Raw genomic sequence first — 20,352 nt, forward strand, 5'->3', positions numbered from 1 at the left:
TAAAAACCTGTCTTGTATTATTCAGAGTTGCATAGGAGCTGCTGTAAAACTTGGCATTTTGCAAAACAAGGATTTTTGAAGCCAGTGAAGCCCACATGTGAAGATAGAAGGAAAAGTACTTGCAGTTATAATGCACTAGTCAAGTTGATTTACTTGATGCTGTGCATCTTTCTGTATTGTCTTTTGCCTTTCTCTCTTCCAGAATCTTTCGTCTTGCCTTCTTGTTTCTTGTCCTGAAGTTCAGTGTATGTTGCTCTAGTAAAGTAGTTCAGGACAGGAATAAAGTATGACACTACATGAAAGTAAAAGATGTAGTTGTACTGGCTGGTGAGACCATGCTGTTAGACTGAGTGAAACATTGTACTTCTCCATTCTCCTCCTGAATAAATAGCTTAGGAATTTCAACGTCATTGAGATTTCTATATATCATTGTGTGTGCATAATAAAAATATTCCCTATATCTGCAGCTATGCCTTGGGCTTTACTTGTACCTCTGGTTTTATTTACCCTTGAAAACAGATAAACCTTGAGCTGGAGGTTTGGGCTCTCTTGTGGTTCAGGAGTGATACTCCCCACCTGAGTGCTACTGCTGAGGCTTCCTGCTCTCTTGCTTCCCCCTCCTCCTGCCGCTGTCTGGAGAGGAGAATTGAAGGCACAAAAAGTAAAGATCCAGGCTGAGATAAGAACAATTTACTGGAAACAGGAGTGAGAAAAGAAAGCAAACAGTAACAGCTACAGTACCAATAACAAAGTGTACAAGACAGGCAAAACAATTCACATGTGATTATTTGGCATGGTGTTACCCAGCTGCTCCCTGCTTAGTCAACTGCAAAGAACCCCTTCTCCCTGGAAGAGAGTCCCTTTTCCTGCCCATGAGGTGGTACAGAATAACCACTGAGTCCTGGACATGTTCCCCTTGGCTACTGCAAAAATTCACCCTGCCCTGACCAGAACCAGGACCGGTTCCAATACAGTCCCGTCATCTCTCTTCTCTGCAGTCATGCATGTTTGGGTTCCCAAGGGGTGGATTTAGCAGCAATGTACCCCTGGACACTAATTCTGCTTCTCCTCCTTCCTCATACATGTAATAGAAAGGTTGGGAATGTTATGAGGGTTTTCCTGTTATGTTTTGCTGTTGAGATGTTGAGCTGCAACTTTTACAGTGAACATCATGCTAAAGGATGCAGAAGTTCTTTTAGTATTATATGAAGATTATTAATGTTTTCAGAAAGATTTTCTTTGTAGCATGTGAGCTGCATGAGCATGTTACAGGAGTGCTTGGGAAGCACTGTGTAAAATAAATATTTGCAATACTGCCAGCACATTTCTATTACTTCAGTGTCTCATATATAAAACAAAGCAATCTTGCTTTGGAAAAATAGTGGTTAGAGATAGAGTAAGAGAAAAGACTCCTTGGCATGAAATCCTATTTAAAAGTGATTGTGGAGTACGGAAGACAATAGTGTCAAACATAAAAAGTGTGTAGTCACATGAAACACAGGAAGGGTAGTCAATGCCATTTACTCCTTGTATAGTACAAAGAAAATCTTTCAAGTGGTACTGGAATAATTTTTTGCCTGTTGACCATCTGTTGGAAGCCCTTCACAGGCAAATTACTGTGTAAGATTAACTTAAACCAGGTGTGTGCTGGCCTCTGGCACTGCTGGTGGTTCCCACATCTGGCACTGAGAACAGGTCTTGGGATGGACTTATGTGTATGACACCAAAGGATTCAAAAGATTTAGCAGTTTTTGGTTTTGTTGCCTCTTAGGAACTAACCAAACTTAAGGATGTGTGGGTGGAAGAAGGGCTGATTCTTAAGCTGGTGGGCCCTTGGAGGTCAGTAACCAGATGGTAGCCCTCGGCTGTGGAATCCCTAATTAGAAGTAACCTGTTGCAATTAATTACTTCTACCCTCTTAATTGAGATACTGAAGTCTGTCGAAGAAAACTTTCTGCTGCAAAGTAAATAAGTGAACTTCAAAGAGCAGGATGGAAAAGGGAATGAAAGAAAGCATGTGATACCACTGTGTACTTTGTTTGGCTTTGTAATTTGATTGTATGTCCTGATAACTATTTCTTTTATATTTTCAAAAGTTCTGTTTCTGTATGCTCGAATGTACTACTTTGCAGTGTAGTTCCTCTCTTCAGTTATTAGCAACTAGTTAAACCTGTAATTCTATTCTCACAACTGTTGGCTTTCAGTATGCGCTTTTTCTTCCTAGCATTTAAATAAGATTCACTACTCTGTTTTTTCCTAACACCGTCTGTGTTAGGCCTGATTAGTTCATGGCTCTTCTGCAAATGCACCTTGGTTAGTCTTGCTCTTTCCTTTCCTTTGCTATTTCTGTTTTTTGCTATTTTTAATGTCTAAAGAGTCTCTTTCTTTGGTTCTGTTGTAATGCTCTTAATAAACTACCTTGTTTGGCTTTTAGGTCTTTGGTGGTAACTTTTATTGCCATGTTTTACATAATCCAACAAGAGTGTGGGGAAAAAAGCAGTTTCTTGAAGATTGACTGTTTGCTTTGAAGGATTAATATACTTTCTCTACAGTTTAAGCAAATGTAGTCTGAAGTTAACTGTTTTGATATCCTATTAACAGTGAAAACATTCATCTTCTCTGTGTGTACAATAAACTCTATGGTGACGGAGCAGTAGTTGTACAAGCATGATGTAGTGATATTTTTTCCAAAGAGGCACACTTTGGCTATGCCTAGAAGTACATGAGAAGGCTCTATACGTGGAAGATCTTGCTATGCCAGCACTTTTTATGTGTCTTTGGACTGTCTTTTAGAGATAAGAGGGGAGGAAGAACAAAAAGGAGAAGGGGAAAAAAGGTGATTGTTATGCCATAGATTGAAATGTATTTCCAGAATGTATGTGTCTTTAAATTTCTTAAGAGATTTTTGAGTACAGTGCTCCAGGTAACTTATATAAACTATAGTGCTATTTGACAGTAAAGATTTTGAATGCTGATTTTTATTTTTCAAATTTTTGCATAGGTCTGTAACCAGTGATGAAGGATCCGTGAATGCATTCACAGGAAGGGGGTCACCTGGTAGGGGTCAAAAGACTAAAGTCTGTACCACACCTTCATCTGGTCATGCTGCATCTGTGAAGGATTCAAGCAGCAGATTGCCTGTTACAGACCCCACTCGGCCTGGTGCCACCACCAAAATCACCACCACCTCCACCTACATATCTGCCTCTACACTTAAAGTTAACAAGAAAACCAAAGGTCTCATTGATGGCCTTACTAAGTTCTTTACACCATCACCTGATGGTCGCAGATCACGAGGTGAAATAATAGACTTTTCAAAGCACTATCGTCCAAGGAAAAAGGTCTCTCAGAAACAGTCATGCACTTCTCTTGTGTTGGCTACAGGTACCACACAAAAGCTAAAACCTCCACCTTCTTCACTTTTACCCCCAGTCCCCATCTCTGGTCGGAGCCCCAGTTCTCAAAAATCCAGCACTTTGGCTTCTTTTAACTCTCCCCAAAGTTCTTCCAGTCAGTCAAGCATACCCTCCTTTAGTAGCCTTCCTAGCAGCAGTCAGCTAAAGGGACTCTTTGATGGACTCTCTCATATCTATACCACTCATGAACGGTCTCGAAAAAAGAGTCACCCAAGCTATGCACCCCTCAAGCACTTGTGTAGTAAACCAGAATTACCTTCCACATCAACATCTAAAAGTCATTTCTGTGGAAAGAAAGAGGTTAGGAGTAGATTTGTGTCTCATGCCTGTGCCTCTGGATGGGGTGTGTCTAGAGGACATGCTTTTAAAGCAATTTCTCACCTTAGGAGAACAGTTTTCTTTAAAAAGCACAGGATTCTAGGCAGATTAAAGTATAAAATGACCCCTCAGATGGGGACCCCCTCACCAGGGAAGGGGAGCTTGACAGACGGAAGGATTAAACCTGATCAGGATGATGGTAAGCAAAGGTCGAAGCGCCAACCAAACCTGCGTCCCGTCCAAAACCAGAACTCTTATCACATAGGTCTTAGCTATTTCTCTTGTTCTTACTTCACTTTCATACAAAAACAACAAAACTTTGACCTTTTATCTAATGCTGACTAAATCTCCAAAACATTTTTTGGTTGTTTTTTTTTTTTTTTTTCCCTGACTAATACCACACCACTTTTTTATTTTTTGCATCTGTAGTGACACTAGGAGCCCCAAATGCCTTCATAATGTTGCTTCTGGCTGTGTAGTAGCGCATGAGTAGCCACTTGTCATGCCACCTCCTTGTTCTCCCCCTGCCCTTCCTGTGGCAGTAGTGCTGTCATCGTGATTGTGTGCTGTCAGTGCTTATAACGGTGGGCATTTCAATTCATTTCCCTCTGCTCCATTGCTTTTTCATGAACAGTTCCATCGTGCTGCAGTCTCCACAACACTTGATCTCTACTGCTGTGAACTACCTTTTTATCACTTTTATTTGAGAAAAAAAACCTTCTAATTTATAATGCTTGAATGCAGGCTTAGTTTAGCATTAATCTTCAAGTTTTAAGGGCCACTTTTTTTTTCCTGTGTTTATTTTATACCTTTCAGAGTATACTGGAATTTGTCAGGTGGCATAGTTCTAGCAATCAAATATGCTCCATTTCATGAGGTTCAAAACTAATTTGTTAGAACTGGACTATAAAGGCTTATACAGACAAACAAGCAAGTACCAAAAAATGCCTTGTGCAGCAGCAAACTACAAAATAAGGGGGGTGAAGGGTTCACTTCTGTTACTTAGTAATCCCAAATTTGGTTAGAATGGGGAGTTGTTAACAGCCATAGTTGCAATTCTGTTTAGTAGTATCACTGTGCTAGTGCACATATAACCTTCATGTCTGTGAATAAACTTTTTGCTGGTTTTAAATAACAGATACTGAAATCAAACTAAGCATCAAACAAGAAAATACGGATGTATTTCTGTTGGGAAGCAAGGACACTGTTACACAGGAGGATTTGGAAGTGTTTAAGCAGGCCCGAGAACTTTCCCTGGAGGTAAGAATCATGTTGCCAAAATATAGTTATTTCTGTAAATATAAACTGTAAATAAAAAGTCTCTGCATCTTCATTTCTGATATATTCATTTTAATCTAATGCATTATGCTTGCTCTGAATTCTGTTTGGGAGACACTGTATATGCAGATAGGAGACAAGGCATTGTGCTGGAATGGATCAGATGATAAGTGACACTTAAAATAGATTTTGAAAGATACACTTGAGCATTTTGGAAACAGGACTACAGGATCAAACATAAAATTGAAAAGTAGCTGATGTCCTGGTTAGGACTGAGAGGATATTGGTCAGTAATGATTTTCCTCTGCAAATGAAGCAGATATTCTGAAAAGCTAAGTCACTCCCAGAAAATACTGCTTGGCAGGAAACCAGGTTCAGCGAGTCCATAAATTCATTTTACTCGATTAGTCACCACACTTTGAGTTTAAATACTGTAGACTTTATCTAGCAGTGATAATATTTGAGCTGAATCAGACTAGTGAACCAGACTTTTACTTTTCTGTCTGTGAAATGAACAACCAGTGTCTGTGAGAACCCAGATCAGAAGGTGAGTGAATGTAATGTTTCAATTGCTGCTTTCTTAAAATGACATCATAAATGGCTGTGTGTTGTACTTTTTTCAGTAATAGAAGTCAGGTTTTTTTCAGGTTTAGTGTACAAGAACTGACGTTAGACAATGACTTTTTGCAGTCTTCTTTCACAGCTTGTTAACCAACAAATTCAAATTGAGTTTAAAGATTCAGTTTCCTTATTAGCTTGTACTTCTGCTTCCTCATGGAAACAGTTCCCACTACTTGCTTTCTTTATCTTTCATATGCAGTCCCTGAAAATGTTAGGTGGTAAGGTTTCTAAAAGTTGACATAGAAATGGCTTGGTTTCCCCCACCTTTCTTACTATTCTATATTTTGCCATCCCTTTAGAGCCTAGCAGTCATTTTCATCAAGTCATCAGCTTAAATGCAGTTTTATAGCTGAAATCAGTGTTAGCATATTCGTGACTCTTTGAGGTCAATTCTTGAAGGGTTGTGCTGATACCTTTTCTCTCATTCTTTTGAGAAAAGGACAGCTTTGAGTTTGCCCCAGAATTATAGGGATGTCATCACACTAGGTGCTGTGAGAGAATAGGATTTGACGCTGTTGTGCCTCTTCTTTGGCTGGGCTTTTGCTGTTTGTATTTTCTGTTTAAAAACTCTGTTCTCTGTCAGAGTTTAAAGAGTTTAAGCAACTGATTTGGATATTTCAGGTTTCTCATGCTTTCAGTGGGTGAAATTGGTTATATAAAGCTGAAGCTTCTTCTACTTTTCTATAACTAATACTTTGTTTTAATTGCACCTGACAGAAAATTGGGTGTAAAAACACTGGTGAAACAAGTGGGCGATACCCTTCAGTGATTGAATTTGGAAAATACGAGATCCAGACCTGGTACTCCTCACCTTACCCACAGGAATATGCAAGGTAACAAGTTGTCAAGATTGCCATACATGGTTGGCATTTTTCTGATGTGAACATTGCAATTTATTTTTACTCTTTTGTAACTGTTTATAGTTTAAAGCCATTAAAAGTAAATATGCTCCTGAGAACAGGGATTTGTCATTCTTTTTTTACTAGTTCTAAATCAAAGATGCAATACAAAGTCGTTTTCCTAGTCCTGTAGAAATGTCAATATGTAGCATGTATCTGTGTGGTTTTGTTCAAGGTTTATTTTTGTGGTTTTGTTTTGTTGGTTTTGTTTTCATTTATATGTTTGGTTTTGTCTGGGGTTTTTTTGGTTTGTTGTTTTTTGTTTGTTTGCTTTTTCTTACACCGTTGCAATGAGGTATGTCTGACTTGTTGCCCTTGAGACAAATTGCTTTTGGTTGTGGTCCAGTGTTTGTTAACCTCCTTTTTTCTAAGGACCAGGGGAGATGTCATGCAAAAGAAATGAAGTAAAAGTGGTAACAGCTTGCCATTTCTGACCATCTTTGCAAGGGTGTACCTTGGAGTCAGGCAGAGAGCCTGGACTAGTACATGTGCTCAGCAGATCTCTGCAGAGTTTTTGGTGTGCTGAAAATCAATGTTTTATTAATCTGTTGTCTCTGTGGCACACTGGAAGATATTCAGAACTGTATGTTTATCAAGCTCTGCTACTATAGCATGCAACATGATCTGTTCCAAAAGGCTGTTGCATAGTGGTACTCTAAACTGCCTTTTGCTTGTGTGGTGGGAATAAGGGATATGTCATATATCCATTGTATAGAAATCAAGGGCTAAAAAAGTGTGGAGAGCATTTTAATTTCCTATTATAACCACAGTTTTTGTAGTGTTAATTTTTTTATTTCAGTTTTGGTTTTTTTCCTTCAATTTATTGTGAAAGGGTGAGTTACCTATTCCATCAAGTAAATGAATCTTAGATAGAAGCATAATGATGGCTAATTATTGGTATGAGGCTAGAGTGGGATGACACTGTAGGAGGCACTGTGGCTCTCAGTTGAGTGCAGTGGGATTACATCATTGAACAAATAGTTCAAACTACTTTTTATGTTGTTGGTGAACTTCCTTAGGCTAGTGGAACAGTGCAAACCATGGCTGTAATCCCAGCATGTGCTAGTAACTTCAGAGCAGATAAAGATTGTCCTCTGCTCTAAAACTTTGCAGACTAATTAATTTCTAGATCAGTCTTTCACTGATTCAGTAATTTAAAAATGAAGCTAAGCCATAAAAATTACCAAAGGGAGTGGTTTATGATGGTATGTGGAACACAGGGCATGTGGGTTACTTGCATGTAGTCTGAACTGGATCCTCCCTAGAAGTGCACTTGTCTTTGTTGCCGTGCTGTGGAGATTGTGGAGAGGAGATGTTTTGCCTTTATGTGAACTCTAGGCTTACTTCTGTAGTAAAGTGATAGCTTAGGTGGAGGTGAGGGGGTGAAATCCTACCAGTTTGCTGTCTTGCCCAAGTATTTAGAAGACAGTGGGAAGAAAAGTCATCTCTGAGCCTTCCCCAGAAGCAAAATAAGGAAAATTGAAGGGAAGGAGATCCCCTGTATCCTGATTTGGGCTTCCTTTATATTTATTAGGAACAGGAAAGATGAAATTTGAAGTATTACTCCAGTGTGCTTACTTTGATGGAGACCACAGGAAAAGCTAGGGTGGGAAGGGGGAAGTAACTGAGATCTGCCAGAGGCTGAACCACAAACTGACCACAATACAACTCTATGGAATTAGGTTCAATGTGGTTGATTGATTGATTGAAGCTGATTGTTTCTGATGAGTAGTGTGTGAATGTTTAATCATTCACTCTAATGTTCTATTTACTTATTTAGTTATGCTTTAGCAGCATTTATGTATGATACCTTATATTTGAATGGAAAAGGTTTTCATTTGTGGTGACTTTGTTTATGGAATGTAACAAACTTTTTGTATAAAATATCTTCTTAATTTTCCTACAGATTACCAAAGCTTTACCTGTGTGAATTCTGTCTTAAATACATGAAAAGTAAAAACATTTTGTTAAGGCACTCAGAGAAATGTGGCTGGTTTCATCCTCCAGCCAATGAAATCTACAGAAGAAATGACCTTTCAGTATTTGAGGTAGGTGTATCAAAAGTATAAGCTTTTGGAAAATAACCAGTTTGTAGATGTTACAGACTAGCTGCAGAACTAGTGAGAACTTTAACATCCTTAAGCACTTCCTTGGAGATTCTTTTTATACTGCAAAACCAAGTTGAGATTCTGCTGATACTGCAAAAACAAATCCATCTTCCCAAGTCTGTTCTACCCTGCCATGTTCTTTCATGATTGTTCTTTACTTGTACTTCATGCCTTAGCCAAGCTCTTTAAGATACTTGACTGGCATGAATCTTAGGGCTTCCTTTGCAGTTCTCATCTTGGATGGTTTGCCTTTCCCTTCTCAGCAAAAGTACCCCTTGACACCCATGCATTTCTGGCTGCTTGAGAGTCTTGGGTGTAGGGAGAAATCTGATCATAATGTAGATGCTCCCAAAGTACAAAAGCAAGTAAAGCAACTTCTTGTGTGTTCTGAAATCAAAAATGTAGCTCCTGAGTGCTTCTGCCTTCATTTTGGATGTTTGAGAAGCTTGCCCTAAGATACAAAAAATGCTACAACCTCAACTTTGGATTTATTCATCTATGTTTTATTAATCTATGTTTTCCTTTTGGGAGATGACTTATTTTGAGTGTGAGGTTTTATGTATATCCTGGACAAGAGAATTCTGTGTTTCTAATAGTAGACCTGCAGTTAAAACTATGCTCTAATTTTCCAGTTTCTCAAGCATTATTACAGGCAGTCATAACACAAAAGACTGGTGGTTACTAGGACTTCTTTTCTCAACAGTGTTATTGAGATGCATGTATTGATAACTTCTCTTTAATTGCAGATGTCATATCCTTCTTCAAACTTGTATTTTCAAATTGTATAAATGTCCTTTGTTCTTTGTCATTGCCATTATCTGTTCAAATAATGGTGGATGCAGTCTGGAAGTCTTTTTTTAAGTTAGAAAAGATCTTTGTATTTGGTTCTTTTGGTTATGCTTGTGCTTAAAAAATAACTATTTGCATCAAGATTGTGTCCTTCCTGACTTGAGCAGTTTTTATAAATATTGAAGAACTGCCAGCAAAAGACTTAGGTTGTAAATATACTTACCTCTTTTCCTATCAAGAATGAAATTGTCCTGGACTGTTTAAAATAACTTGATTTTCTCTGTTAGCAGGTGTTAAGTACTGTGGAGCTTGCAATAGGCAAATTGTGCTTTCTCGTTTATTTCTATTAACTACTGCTAATACGTGAATGAAAAATTCTTAAGAAAATAAAGTGCAGAGAAATACTGAGAAAGGGATGGGAAGGTGGGGGATTGCTGCAAGAAACACATGGAAAACAAAGTATTGTGAAAGCAATGTCCCAACTCTTTCTCCACTGCTTTTGTTCCCTTTGTCTATTTTGGGTGCTTCAGTAAGCACTTGTGTTAACCCTTCTGAAATAAATGTCGTTGGTTTGGGTCTTTTTATTTCAAAAGTTAATGTCAGTTGTCACTGACTGCTGTAGAAACTTAGTCATTAGTTGATGTCCTTCTTCATAGATCCTTTCAAGAATTCTGTGCAACCATTTTCTTTTAGGCAGAGTGAAGAGTTTGTGGTTTCCTTCATGCTTTGTGTTTTTGAGAGAAATGGAAATAAGTTTGGCATTTTGTGATTTATGTACCTCTGCCCAGAGGATGACTTTGACAGATTTGAGAGCAGACTTTGACATAGCTTACTATTATGCTGTAGCCAAGCAACTTTTGACAGATGCTTCCTTTTGAGCTTGCTGTCCCTCTTTTTTCCCTGCTTCTCACATTTAAAACTGACGAACAAGCTGTGTTTGCCTGAAATTTAAGAAGTTTTTTACATTTCTGTACAAATGTTCTTACTAAAAAAGACAGCTCACATAATTTGCATTTTCAGGCTTAGCCAGTGGTGATTTCTGCTTGCTTAGTGTTCACATTTAATTTGCACACTTGCTAATAAGTGTGAAAAGTAATAAAAAGCACCTGGACAATGGAGTGTGCTGTGAGAGAGTTTGATGTATTCAATAGGCTCTTAAGAGCTGTATACAAGTTTATCCTGATGCCTTAAGGAGCAGTAGTTATTCATTGAATGTTTTTTCTTCAATCCACTTAATGCAGCTATACTACTGATGTTCCCTTAAATTCCTAAATATATCCAAAAGGATGGGTTTTGCTTAGATTTGTAACTAGGATTTTTACTCAAAACAAATTAGAATAGAAGATGGCTTCTTTTTCTGCACAGTTTGTCATTTGTCTCTCTCTGAATGAAATACAACTGCTGTCATTATCAAAAACATCAGTACAGGCAAACCTTTCTATTAAGATTATTTCAAAAATGTGTTGCCTTTGACTGAGCCTTTCAGGAAGTACCTAATTGATCTAGGAAATCTGCATTTGTGTCTGGCTTTTCTGTAGCTGTCTGAATCACAGCTTGACTCTTTTCACTCATAATATACCTAGACTAATTGTAGTATTTAGCCAGGAAATTTACCTCTCTCGCTCAATAGCATTTTAGCCTGGCATGGAAATTTTGTCTTGTCTAATTTATCCAAAACATTGATGTGATTGATATGTAATTTGCTACTCATTTATTGGCCTTACATCTTAAGGATTCAACATAATACCCTTCTTTGTGTGGGATTTTTTAAAAAGTTGCTGTACTCCACTGCCTTCTAGCAAACCAAAATTTCAGGCAGTTTTAACTAGTGCGTTTTTGTTATTGGCCAGTCATACCCAGTCATACTCATTTTCATTCCAGGAATAAAATGAAAGAGGTAAGTCGGTCTTGAGCAGCTAAAAGGTGAAGTTACTTTGTTTAATAAACCCACATACTCAGAGGTTACTTTAAAATGGAAAGTAATTAGCACCTACTGGAGGGTTCTTATTTAAGAAGAAACTGGGGCATTTCTCTTTTGAACCTTGATGTGTTTTGTTTGTTTGTTTTTTGTAACACCACACTGTTCATGTTTCCTTCTCGGATACAACTGATTGAATAAGTTGTTTGGTCCTAACTTGTTAGTGCCATGGAAATAACTGCATCTGTCGTTCTTTTCTAGGTTGATGGAAATGTGAGCAAAATTTATTGTCAGAATCTTTGTTTGTTAGCTAAGCTCTTTCTGGACCACAAAACGTTGTATTATGATGTTGAACCATTCCTCTTCTATGTACTTACAAAAAATGATGAGAAAGGCTGCCATTTAGTTGGATATTTCTCTAAGGTAAAAATTTTAAAAGTGGGTCTATTTAGTATTTGTAATATCCTGCTCTCCTTAATGCTTCTCCCAAAAGCAAAGAAAAATCAGAAATCAGAAAAAAACCCATAAGCTTGAAAGCCTCTCTGTAGATCTTGAATATTATGTGCATTGTCTCAAATATATTGTACTTTCTTGCCTCTGACTGATGCAAATTCAGAATTTGCTCAGCCACGTGGATGGGGGCAGGCTTTTTCTTGTTTGGGGATTTTGTTTCCAGAATTTGTTGTAGTTTCAGTTGAATATTTAAATCTTTTTCCTTCCCCAAGATTTTTGCATTAGTATGCCAAATCTAACTTGTAAAAGTTGCAGGTATTTGGAATGTTGATGTGTTTTCATGGCTTGACTGCTGGCAGTTCCAGCTGGCTATTTAGATGTAAATGGGCAGTGCTGTTGCTCTCTTGTGTGCAGTCTGATCTAATGCAGTTACTTGCTGCTCCTATGTAAAAATGCATTGCCTGACTTCGTGGTGCCTCCCTTGTTTAGAGTGGATGTCTCAGTTGTAGTACTGATTTTCAAGTAATAGATGGCTGCTATTGCCAAAAATAATACTTAAGTGAACTATCTTGACACAGATGACCAAGAAAAATGGAGAACTATAGTTAGATGTGCCTGCAATGGGAAAAGCTTCCATTATTGTCCATAATTTGCCCCTAAGGGTTGTGTTGAATAGGTACAGTTACTCAAAAACTCATTACTTGCTGATCCTGGTATTGCTGCCTCCTATTGACTATATGTTTTCTTTCTTGAATAAGTGATTTGTGGGAAAATAATAGGAGAAGCCTTGTCAGAGTATCTGGATATTATACAGTGATCTCTTGAATGTCTGGCCACATCCTTCTGAGAGGTGGGCCTTGCTGGAATTCAAGTGAGACATGTAGGCACAATTTACACTGTCTGTAATGTCAGTCAGAACTTGTTGTGACAGACATGTCAACTTTTATTTAGCCAAGTATTTTCTCCATGTACTTAAGGTGTTGCACCTTAAAGTGCGTCTCTTGCTTTTTTTGTTCCTTATCATAGTATGGTTCATGTTAGAAAATACCTTTGAGATCATTGAGTCCAACTGTTATCCCAGCACTGCCATGGTTGCTACTAAACAGTGTTCCCAGGTGCCACATTTACAAGTACTTTGAACATTTCCAGAGGTGGCAATTCTACCACTTCCATGAGCAGCCTGTTCCAATGCTTTGTTACCCTCTCACTGAAGCAAGTTTTCCTAACATGCAATCTGAACCTCCCTTGATGCTCCCTTGATGTCACTGCTTACTGGGGATAAGAGAAAGGCCCAAGTAGAACATAGCCATAGCCTTTCCCTCCTCCTCCAAGTGGGTCACCCTGTCATGGAAGGGGATCAGGTTAGTCAGGCAGCACCTGCCTCTCATAAACCCAAGCTGGCTGGACCTGATTCCCTGGTTGTCCTGCATGGGCCACATGATGGCAGTCAAAATGATCTGCTCTGTGACCTTCCCCTGGCTCAAGAGGTCAGGCTGACAGACCTGCAGTTCCCCAAATCCTCTTTCTGCCACTTTTTATTTGCTTTACAGTTGCTAACCTCCAGTCAAATGGGACCTTTACGGTTAACCAGAACTGCTGGTAAATGGTGGAAGGTGGCTCCCTGAGCTCTTCCAACAGTTCCCTTGGGCTCTCTGGACTTGTAGATATTTTAAGTGGCATGACAGGTCACTTAGCATTTTCTTGTGGATCACAGGGGCTCCCTGTTTCTGTCTTCCTGCTCAGGGAGCTGGGTACCCTGGTCTTGCTGTTAAGGACTGAGGCAAAGAAGGCATGAAATACCTCAGCCTTTTCCTCATTGTTGTAGTTTAAGCCCAGCTGGAAATTGAACCCCATGCAGCCACTCCCTCCAGTAAAAGAGAGGCAAAATGCAGAGGTTATGGGTTGGAATAACAATTTACTGGAATTAGCAATTAGATAAGAAATTGAACAGTAACAGCAACAATACTAATAAATTGTATAAAAGATGGTGATTACATGCAAAACGCTCAATGCATCAGAGGCGACCTATTGCCCCCCCACATTCCCCCCCCCAGCCAGAGACAGTGAAAAAAAAATGGTGGACAACCCTTCAGGGTATGTTTGATACTTTTTTCTTAAAATTAGACATTAGCATGGAATTATTTGACTTTGGTACTGAACCCATGCATCTGTTCACCTTATTGGGATATTTTACAAGGACAGTAGCAGGTGCAGGCAATTGCCCACTTCAGCAGTGCTTTGACATACTTGATCTGTTTCTCCTTCCCACAGGAAAAGCTTTGCCAGCAGAAGTACAATGTCTCCTGCATAATGATCATGCCCCAATACCAAAGGCAAGGATTTGGAAGGTTTCTCATTGATTTCAGTAAGTGAAGTGTTTTATTTACACTTGTGATCCAAGGAGCTGATGGCTGTTATATGAAAGTGTAACATGCGAAACTTTATTTAACTCACTCTGTTGTTTTTATCAATAGATAATGGGATTTCTGTTTATATTTACATAGGATAGAAAAGCTCCCTGAAGTGAAAAACTTAGTGCTGCTCTGTTATTGTACTCGAGGAAATTGAGAATGGATCTCTCGGCAGTAATATTAGCTCACAAAGCTATTACCCTGAATGAATTGTCTAAATTACTTTCCATTTTGCTTTGCTCATTAGTATAAGAAGAGGCAATTATTTGTGATTATAGCTAAGAAGGTGTTAGTCAGAGGCATTCTCTCCATTTTAATATTTTTAGCTTGTATCTTTTTTTAGGAAAAAAAAAAAAAGCTTTAATTGAAGAATTGCCCCATGGAAGAAAAGTATTTTGGTTTTTGTTTTCATCACCTTCTTAGTGAAAATTGTTGCCAGAAAGGGTGTAGGTGTTAGTGGATGTACACGTACTTGCTGCTTTATTTTGCTGAACTGTCTGACCCGTTAGAAGGCTTCAGGCACACTGGTTTAAATATAGATTTGTTATTCCCCAAATCTTTTGTGCAAGGGAACTCCAAACAAAATTATCTAAGGAAACTTCTCAGTTGAGTGTCCTCATTACTCCTGAATCTATCTATCTACTGTAATTTAGAGGGAGGATGATAAGGAGTTAGTGTATATTGTATGTGGTTGCTTTTCACTATTATGTTTTATAAGGCACTGTAGAATTACATGAGGGTAGAGATAGTTCAGATAATAGGATTCCTGCCCTGAAGGTGTATGCAAGAACATTAAAATGCAAATAATAATACATTGCAGTGTAACAGCAGGACAAAGACAATCATTTGTAACTGTAGAGTTTTCAAGTTCTGTTCTTGCAGTGTTGTACCCAGCATGACTGTGTTACAGTGTATAAAGATACTTAATATGTCCCATCATTGCATGGCTTTATAAGCAGCCTTCACTATACCCCTGTGAGTTAGGTAAAAATGGTTGTGGACCACTTAATCCACCACTGAAATGTAGCTGTCACTGGACTGGAACACAGCAGCTGTTCCATTGTGTGCCTTCTGCAACCTTTTAGCAAAGGCTGTGAGAAGGGCCGTGTATTTCTGGATCTGTGGAGACAACTTTAAGCTTACTTAGGTAGAAATTGGCCCTGTTTTAAGATTAGAATCCTGTCTTTTTTGCAAAGGAGGTGAGGAGTTCTTAAGTGGGCACTGGTAAGTACTTCCAGGCTTTTCCTTTGTTTCTTACTCTCTGGTATCACTCTCTCCCTCTCAAAAAATGTTATTCCAGTTGAATTTGCAATGGTTATAAATACAAAACTGATGGCACTGCCATGAAACCTGTCAATTCCACAGAAGGTCAGGATATGACTATGCTGTGTCTCTCTGGATGTGTGCTCTGCCACTGTGCCTTGTGCTGCTCAGTCTGGGAAAATCAATAGGGTGTTCTGGCCTTCTTGTCCTTCTAGAAAAATCTGAAAGTACATGGGGTTGTTTGAATCATTAGGTTTTATGTGATAACTTGCTTGGAGCTTCTCTGGTGCTATTCTTAGACCCTCCTCTTTGCAGACACATTCAGATCACAGGTGAGGGCTGCAGCTGTACCAACTGGGCACAACCCAGAGACACCTTTGGCTTCTGCTGTGGCTACCAGACCACCCACTTCAGTAGCACACAGGCAGTCCTTCAGTACTTCCCCTTTGTTTTCTGGACAGAGGTTCCCTTAACTTCCTGGGAATCAGTCTGTTTCATTTGCCAGCAGAATGAGGAACCAAGAGATGACTGAGAAAGTCTGGCTCTGTACTGTGAGTAAGGTGCAAACTACCTAAAAGGTAATGAGAGAACTGCTTGTGGCTGCTTTTCCCTAGATGTAGAAGGGAAGGAAAAACTTTCAAGGCTAGTTTTCCTACAATGTATTTGTATCTTTTTTCAGGACGGAGGCTGAATGCCATGAAATGGGGCTTAGCTTCATTTGAATTAGTGACCCCAAAATCTTTTTTACAGGAAAACCTTTCCGAATTAATTATTTACTCTTTTTCTTGTAATTTGATGTGTTTCTGCCTTTGGACTAACTCCCATCTTCTTTGTGCTTTACTCTTCCTGTTCACTTGTGGTCTCCTGAGTATAAATTGCTCTAAATGGTTTGAGAAGATATGATATAAACCCCCCAGTTATTATTCTAAACTTGAACCGACCAAGTTTATCATAGTTTAAAGCATTCTTTGCCAGTGACATTATCTAGACTGTCATGTTCTCATAAAGTCGTAGCAAGATAAATTTTATGCTCTGAATGTAAAGTCTTCATTTGTTATGTGGGTAATGCTTGTAAACTGCTCTATTTTGAAATCTGTGAAGCAGTCACTGGTACTTGTCTTTTTTTATAACAGTAACCAGAACAGTGTTTAGACTATAATAATAAAAACGTAACTGAGCAAGTAATTTTCAGGAAATGATGATTACAAACCACAGAAGGGAAGGTTTTAAAAACTGTGTGCAAGCAGTTGACTGCTCACATTATTTTGTATATATCCAGACACTTGATAGGCTGGAAAGAACACAGCCTTTAAGCCACTACACAACTTCTGCTTTGTCAGCAGTCTGCTGAAAATGTAGTTTGTGGTAAAAATTTGCTTGTTTTTGGTAAGTGAAATGCATTTGTTTGTTTAGATTATGATGCATTCTTTTGTCTTAAGCTAATTTTATTTTCACAGATGAGTCTTATATGGTCATGCTGTAATTAGCAAGGGAAAATAAATAATTTTGCTAAAGGAAAAATACATATTTGTCTTCTGACCAGTGATTTTTAGTTTTTTCACCCTAACATTTTCTGAACTACATTTAAACTTAACTGTATTTCATATCCAAACTGGTAATAGCAGTATTTCTTACTCTGTAGACACCACTATAAAGGTCTATTGGAGTGTCTCTTCAGGAATCTATAATCTCACCTGTGGGAAAGTGGAGTTTTTAAAAGAGGAAATTAACTCTTGTGAGAAGCAGGCATGCTGTAAAATGCCTGAGGTTGCTATTCTGAGTGGCTTCAGCAATAATTTAATTTCTAGTTTTCTGTATATCATTCATCATTTAAATAGAAATGTTACTAAAATTAAAAAAATGTTCTCTGTAACTGTGTTTTTAAAGCCTGGTAATATTTTTATTATTATTATTAATTGTGGCGAAGTTAGAGATTTTGACTGTGATAGAAACTTGTTGGGCTGTTTAGAAGTTAAGAAAAGTTTAGTTTTAAGTATTTTATCAAATGGTTAAACTATTTATTTGTAAAATTGAAGACTTGATACTGCTTCATTTTGTTTCATTCACTCTAAGACAATAATTTTAACCTGTTCTATTTTCATGAAGCATGTTATACTGAAGACAAAATGGTTTACATGAAGTCTGCACTTTGTTTACACTAAGTATGCTTTATTAAATACTATTTTGTGGAGTTGGTTGATTTTTTTACGTAGGCATAGGGAATCTGATTTTCACTTGGAGTGTAGCTAACATAAAAAGCATTTCCTGAAAATGAATAGGGGTCTTAATTTGCTTGTTACATTTATACCTTCCTGCCTTTTACAGGACTGAAAGCTCCTGCCAAACTTTTTGGGTCTGGGCTTTTTGTTTTGTTTTCATTTCTTTGTTGTTCTTGCATTCTGTGGGATTTACAGGATTGTGATTACAGGGTTTTGTCTGAGGGAGAATAATTGACTTCTGCATCCATCTATTTGCTGTAAATCAAGTTTTTGGGCAAGTAGGCTCCAGCTGAAGTTGCTCCAGAAATGAAGCAGAAAGAGGGTTTTATTGCCTAAGAGCCCATTGTGGGTTTGTTTCAGTTCAAGTCCCTTGCAGTGATGCACAGCTATGGTTCCTGTCCCAAGGATTGCTTTCCTGTGCTTACATTTGGGTGAGCTTTGGCTGGCCCTGTCAGTTCAGCCTGTACTGCTGCTCTGGTGGGGACGGTGCAAGCACTGAAGACACAGGGTTGGAGCTTCTCTCTGTGCAGATCCATTTATTTTATAAACTTCAGCAGCTTCTCTATGCAAGACATTTTTCTTTGCTTTCCTGATTTGAGCTCTTGCAAAGCCTGCAATCTTCATACGCTTTCTGTTTCTATTCATTAGACTGCAGTGCCAGAACATACTAGTATTTCTTTATTTGGCATACCTAACACAGAGTTCATTATTGCTAGAATGAAATACAGCAGTATTTCATATTTGTTTGCTGTAAGTTTAAAGTTGTCTTTTGATCCGTACTGCTTCACAAAGCTCATCTTGTCACAGTCTCACATTTCTGCATACTGGATTGCAAATTCCATGCTGGAGGCCTAGCCAGCAGCTGGAAGAAAAGAAATGCATATGACTGTTAGGATAAACCTTTCCAACTGTGCTGGCTAGGATGTTGACAGTTCATTTGCATTACAGAAACAACTGGGCTTAATGCTGAGAAGCAAAGTCCTTGGTAGCCTTTTGTTACTTATCTTGAGGCTGTTTCTGGTCCAACTGATTGTAGCAGTTTTGTCTTCCCCTTCAGAATTCCTTGTTTTTATTTGGTTTATCTGTTCATTGTGAAATTATTGTTCTTGCTCAAGAGATGAAACATGTTTAGGGATGCTGGGATTCTGTTTGGGCTAAATACATTCTTTGTTTTGTGGGTTTTTGGTTTTTTTTTTTGGTTCATTTGTCTGTGTGGGAAAGTCAATGCTAACTTTTAAAACCTTCCTATCACTTATTGCATGCAAATTGAAAAGGCTGGATTTTTTTTTTCCTTAGCTTGACTTAACTCCTGATTTACCTTTAGGACTTAGCATGTGTAGCTCAGATTTTTTTGTGAGAAAACCGTAATAGGGAAAGGTAATTCAAATCTGACAGTGGAAGAAACAAATAGAATTTATATTACCTGAGAAAATCTATTGTGGTGTAGGAAAATCGACTCTGTTAAGTGTCCTTGTTTGCTCACTTCCCCAAATCTGGTATTTTTCCTGGTCAAATGTTGGGTTTTGTTTATTGTTCTGTTCAAACAGGTGAGTAAATCTTCAAGTCCTGATGTGCAGAAGCAGCAGGGTGGCAGCAATAATAGCACTGCAGCAGGCTAAGGTATAGCACAGGGAAGGCAAGTTTCCAAAGCAAAAAAATTTGCTCTACAAGAAAGGGAAAACTGTTAAGGAAAAAATATTTTTTTCCTCCTAAATGAGTAAGTTTTTCATCAGTAAGTATCAGAGGCAGTGATAAAGGAGGTAAGTAACATTAGTGATGTTTTATAATTGGTAGCCGCTCTTTTGCTTGGTCAGTGGCAACATTCATTAGCCTACATTGCTTCTTAATAGTGTTTATTTGTGGTTCACAGCTTTGAAGAACTTGACTGAAGATCTGAAACTAAAGCTCGTTGCTTTGCTCTCAGTTCTAATCCTGTCCTCTTGACTGCAAGTAGCTACAATCTCATGTTCACATTAACCTCCGAGGGGCTTTTGAGCGCAAAAGCCCAGAAATATTCTGGGCTGCAAGTGTGTGGGGAGTTAGTACAGATGTCCTCAGAAGTGTTTGTTATACATGATCCTGTGTGCACTTTCCTTGAGAAGTGAGGGATGGTGATGAGGTACTGAATGGGCAAAAAAAAAAAGATGCATAGCTTTGTAAAGTGCATTCTTGAATTCCTTCCAGTCTGCACTTGTTTCAGAAGATCTGCATCTCTCTATGGAAATGTGGAAGATGTTCCCTGCTTAGTGCCCAGCCATGCAGAAGTGGTAAGCATTGTGCATTGAGCCCAGAGAGCTGCTGTAGGCAGAGAAGCTTTCTGTCCCGCAAGTGTCTGCAGGTAGCATTAACCTCTAGTGGTGAGAATGGGAACAGTGTGTTTATTTCTTACACCTCAGCAGTTCTGAGATACTGTTGAAACAAGCTGAAAAACCGCATTCCATGAAACCTAGGTTAGTCTTCAGGCACAGCTTAAAGGAGACTGAAAAGGATAAGATTTTCTTCTGGTGGTTAGTGCAGTTTTGTTCTTCCATCAAGTTTGTTAAGGAGCTGGTGGTGCCTGTAAAATCAATGTTTCTGTCAAAGGAAAAGATTTGGCTTTCTGCTAAGCTTGAAGATGAGCATATAGCTCAAAAATAAAACCCTTATGTTTTAATATGCT

The 20,352-nt window shown here is 38.5% G+C and overlaps 1 protein-coding gene across 5 annotated transcripts in view; it reads left to right on the forward strand.

Moving 5' to 3' along the window:
* KAT6B (lysine acetyltransferase 6B) overlaps nucleotides 1-20,352 on the forward strand; it is a 101,418-nt gene that overhangs the window by 56,364 nt on the left and 24,702 nt on the right. For 3 of the 5 annotated variants that reach the window (XM_063163828.1, XM_063163826.1, XM_063163827.1), the window contains exons 7-12: nucleotides 3,002-3,933; nucleotides 4,873-4,994; nucleotides 6,351-6,466; nucleotides 8,439-8,580; nucleotides 11,609-11,770; nucleotides 14,072-14,165. In XM_063163828.1, the coding sequence (XP_063019898.1) occupies nucleotides 3,002-3,933; nucleotides 4,873-4,994; nucleotides 6,351-6,466; nucleotides 8,439-8,580; nucleotides 11,609-11,770; nucleotides 14,072-14,165 (1,568 nt within the window). The remainder of the gene's footprint in view (nucleotides 1-3,001; nucleotides 3,934-4,872; nucleotides 4,995-6,350; nucleotides 6,467-8,438; nucleotides 8,581-11,608; nucleotides 11,771-14,071; nucleotides 14,166-20,352) is intronic. The other 2 variants (XM_063163829.1, XM_063163830.1) reach the window with 2 other exon arrangements.

This window comes from Melospiza melodia, chromosome 9 (assembly GCF_035770615.1).
Source record: "Melospiza melodia melodia isolate bMelMel2 chromosome 9, bMelMel2.pri, whole genome shotgun sequence".
Taxonomy (NCBI): Eukaryota; Metazoa; Chordata; class Aves; order Passeriformes; family Passerellidae; genus Melospiza; species Melospiza melodia.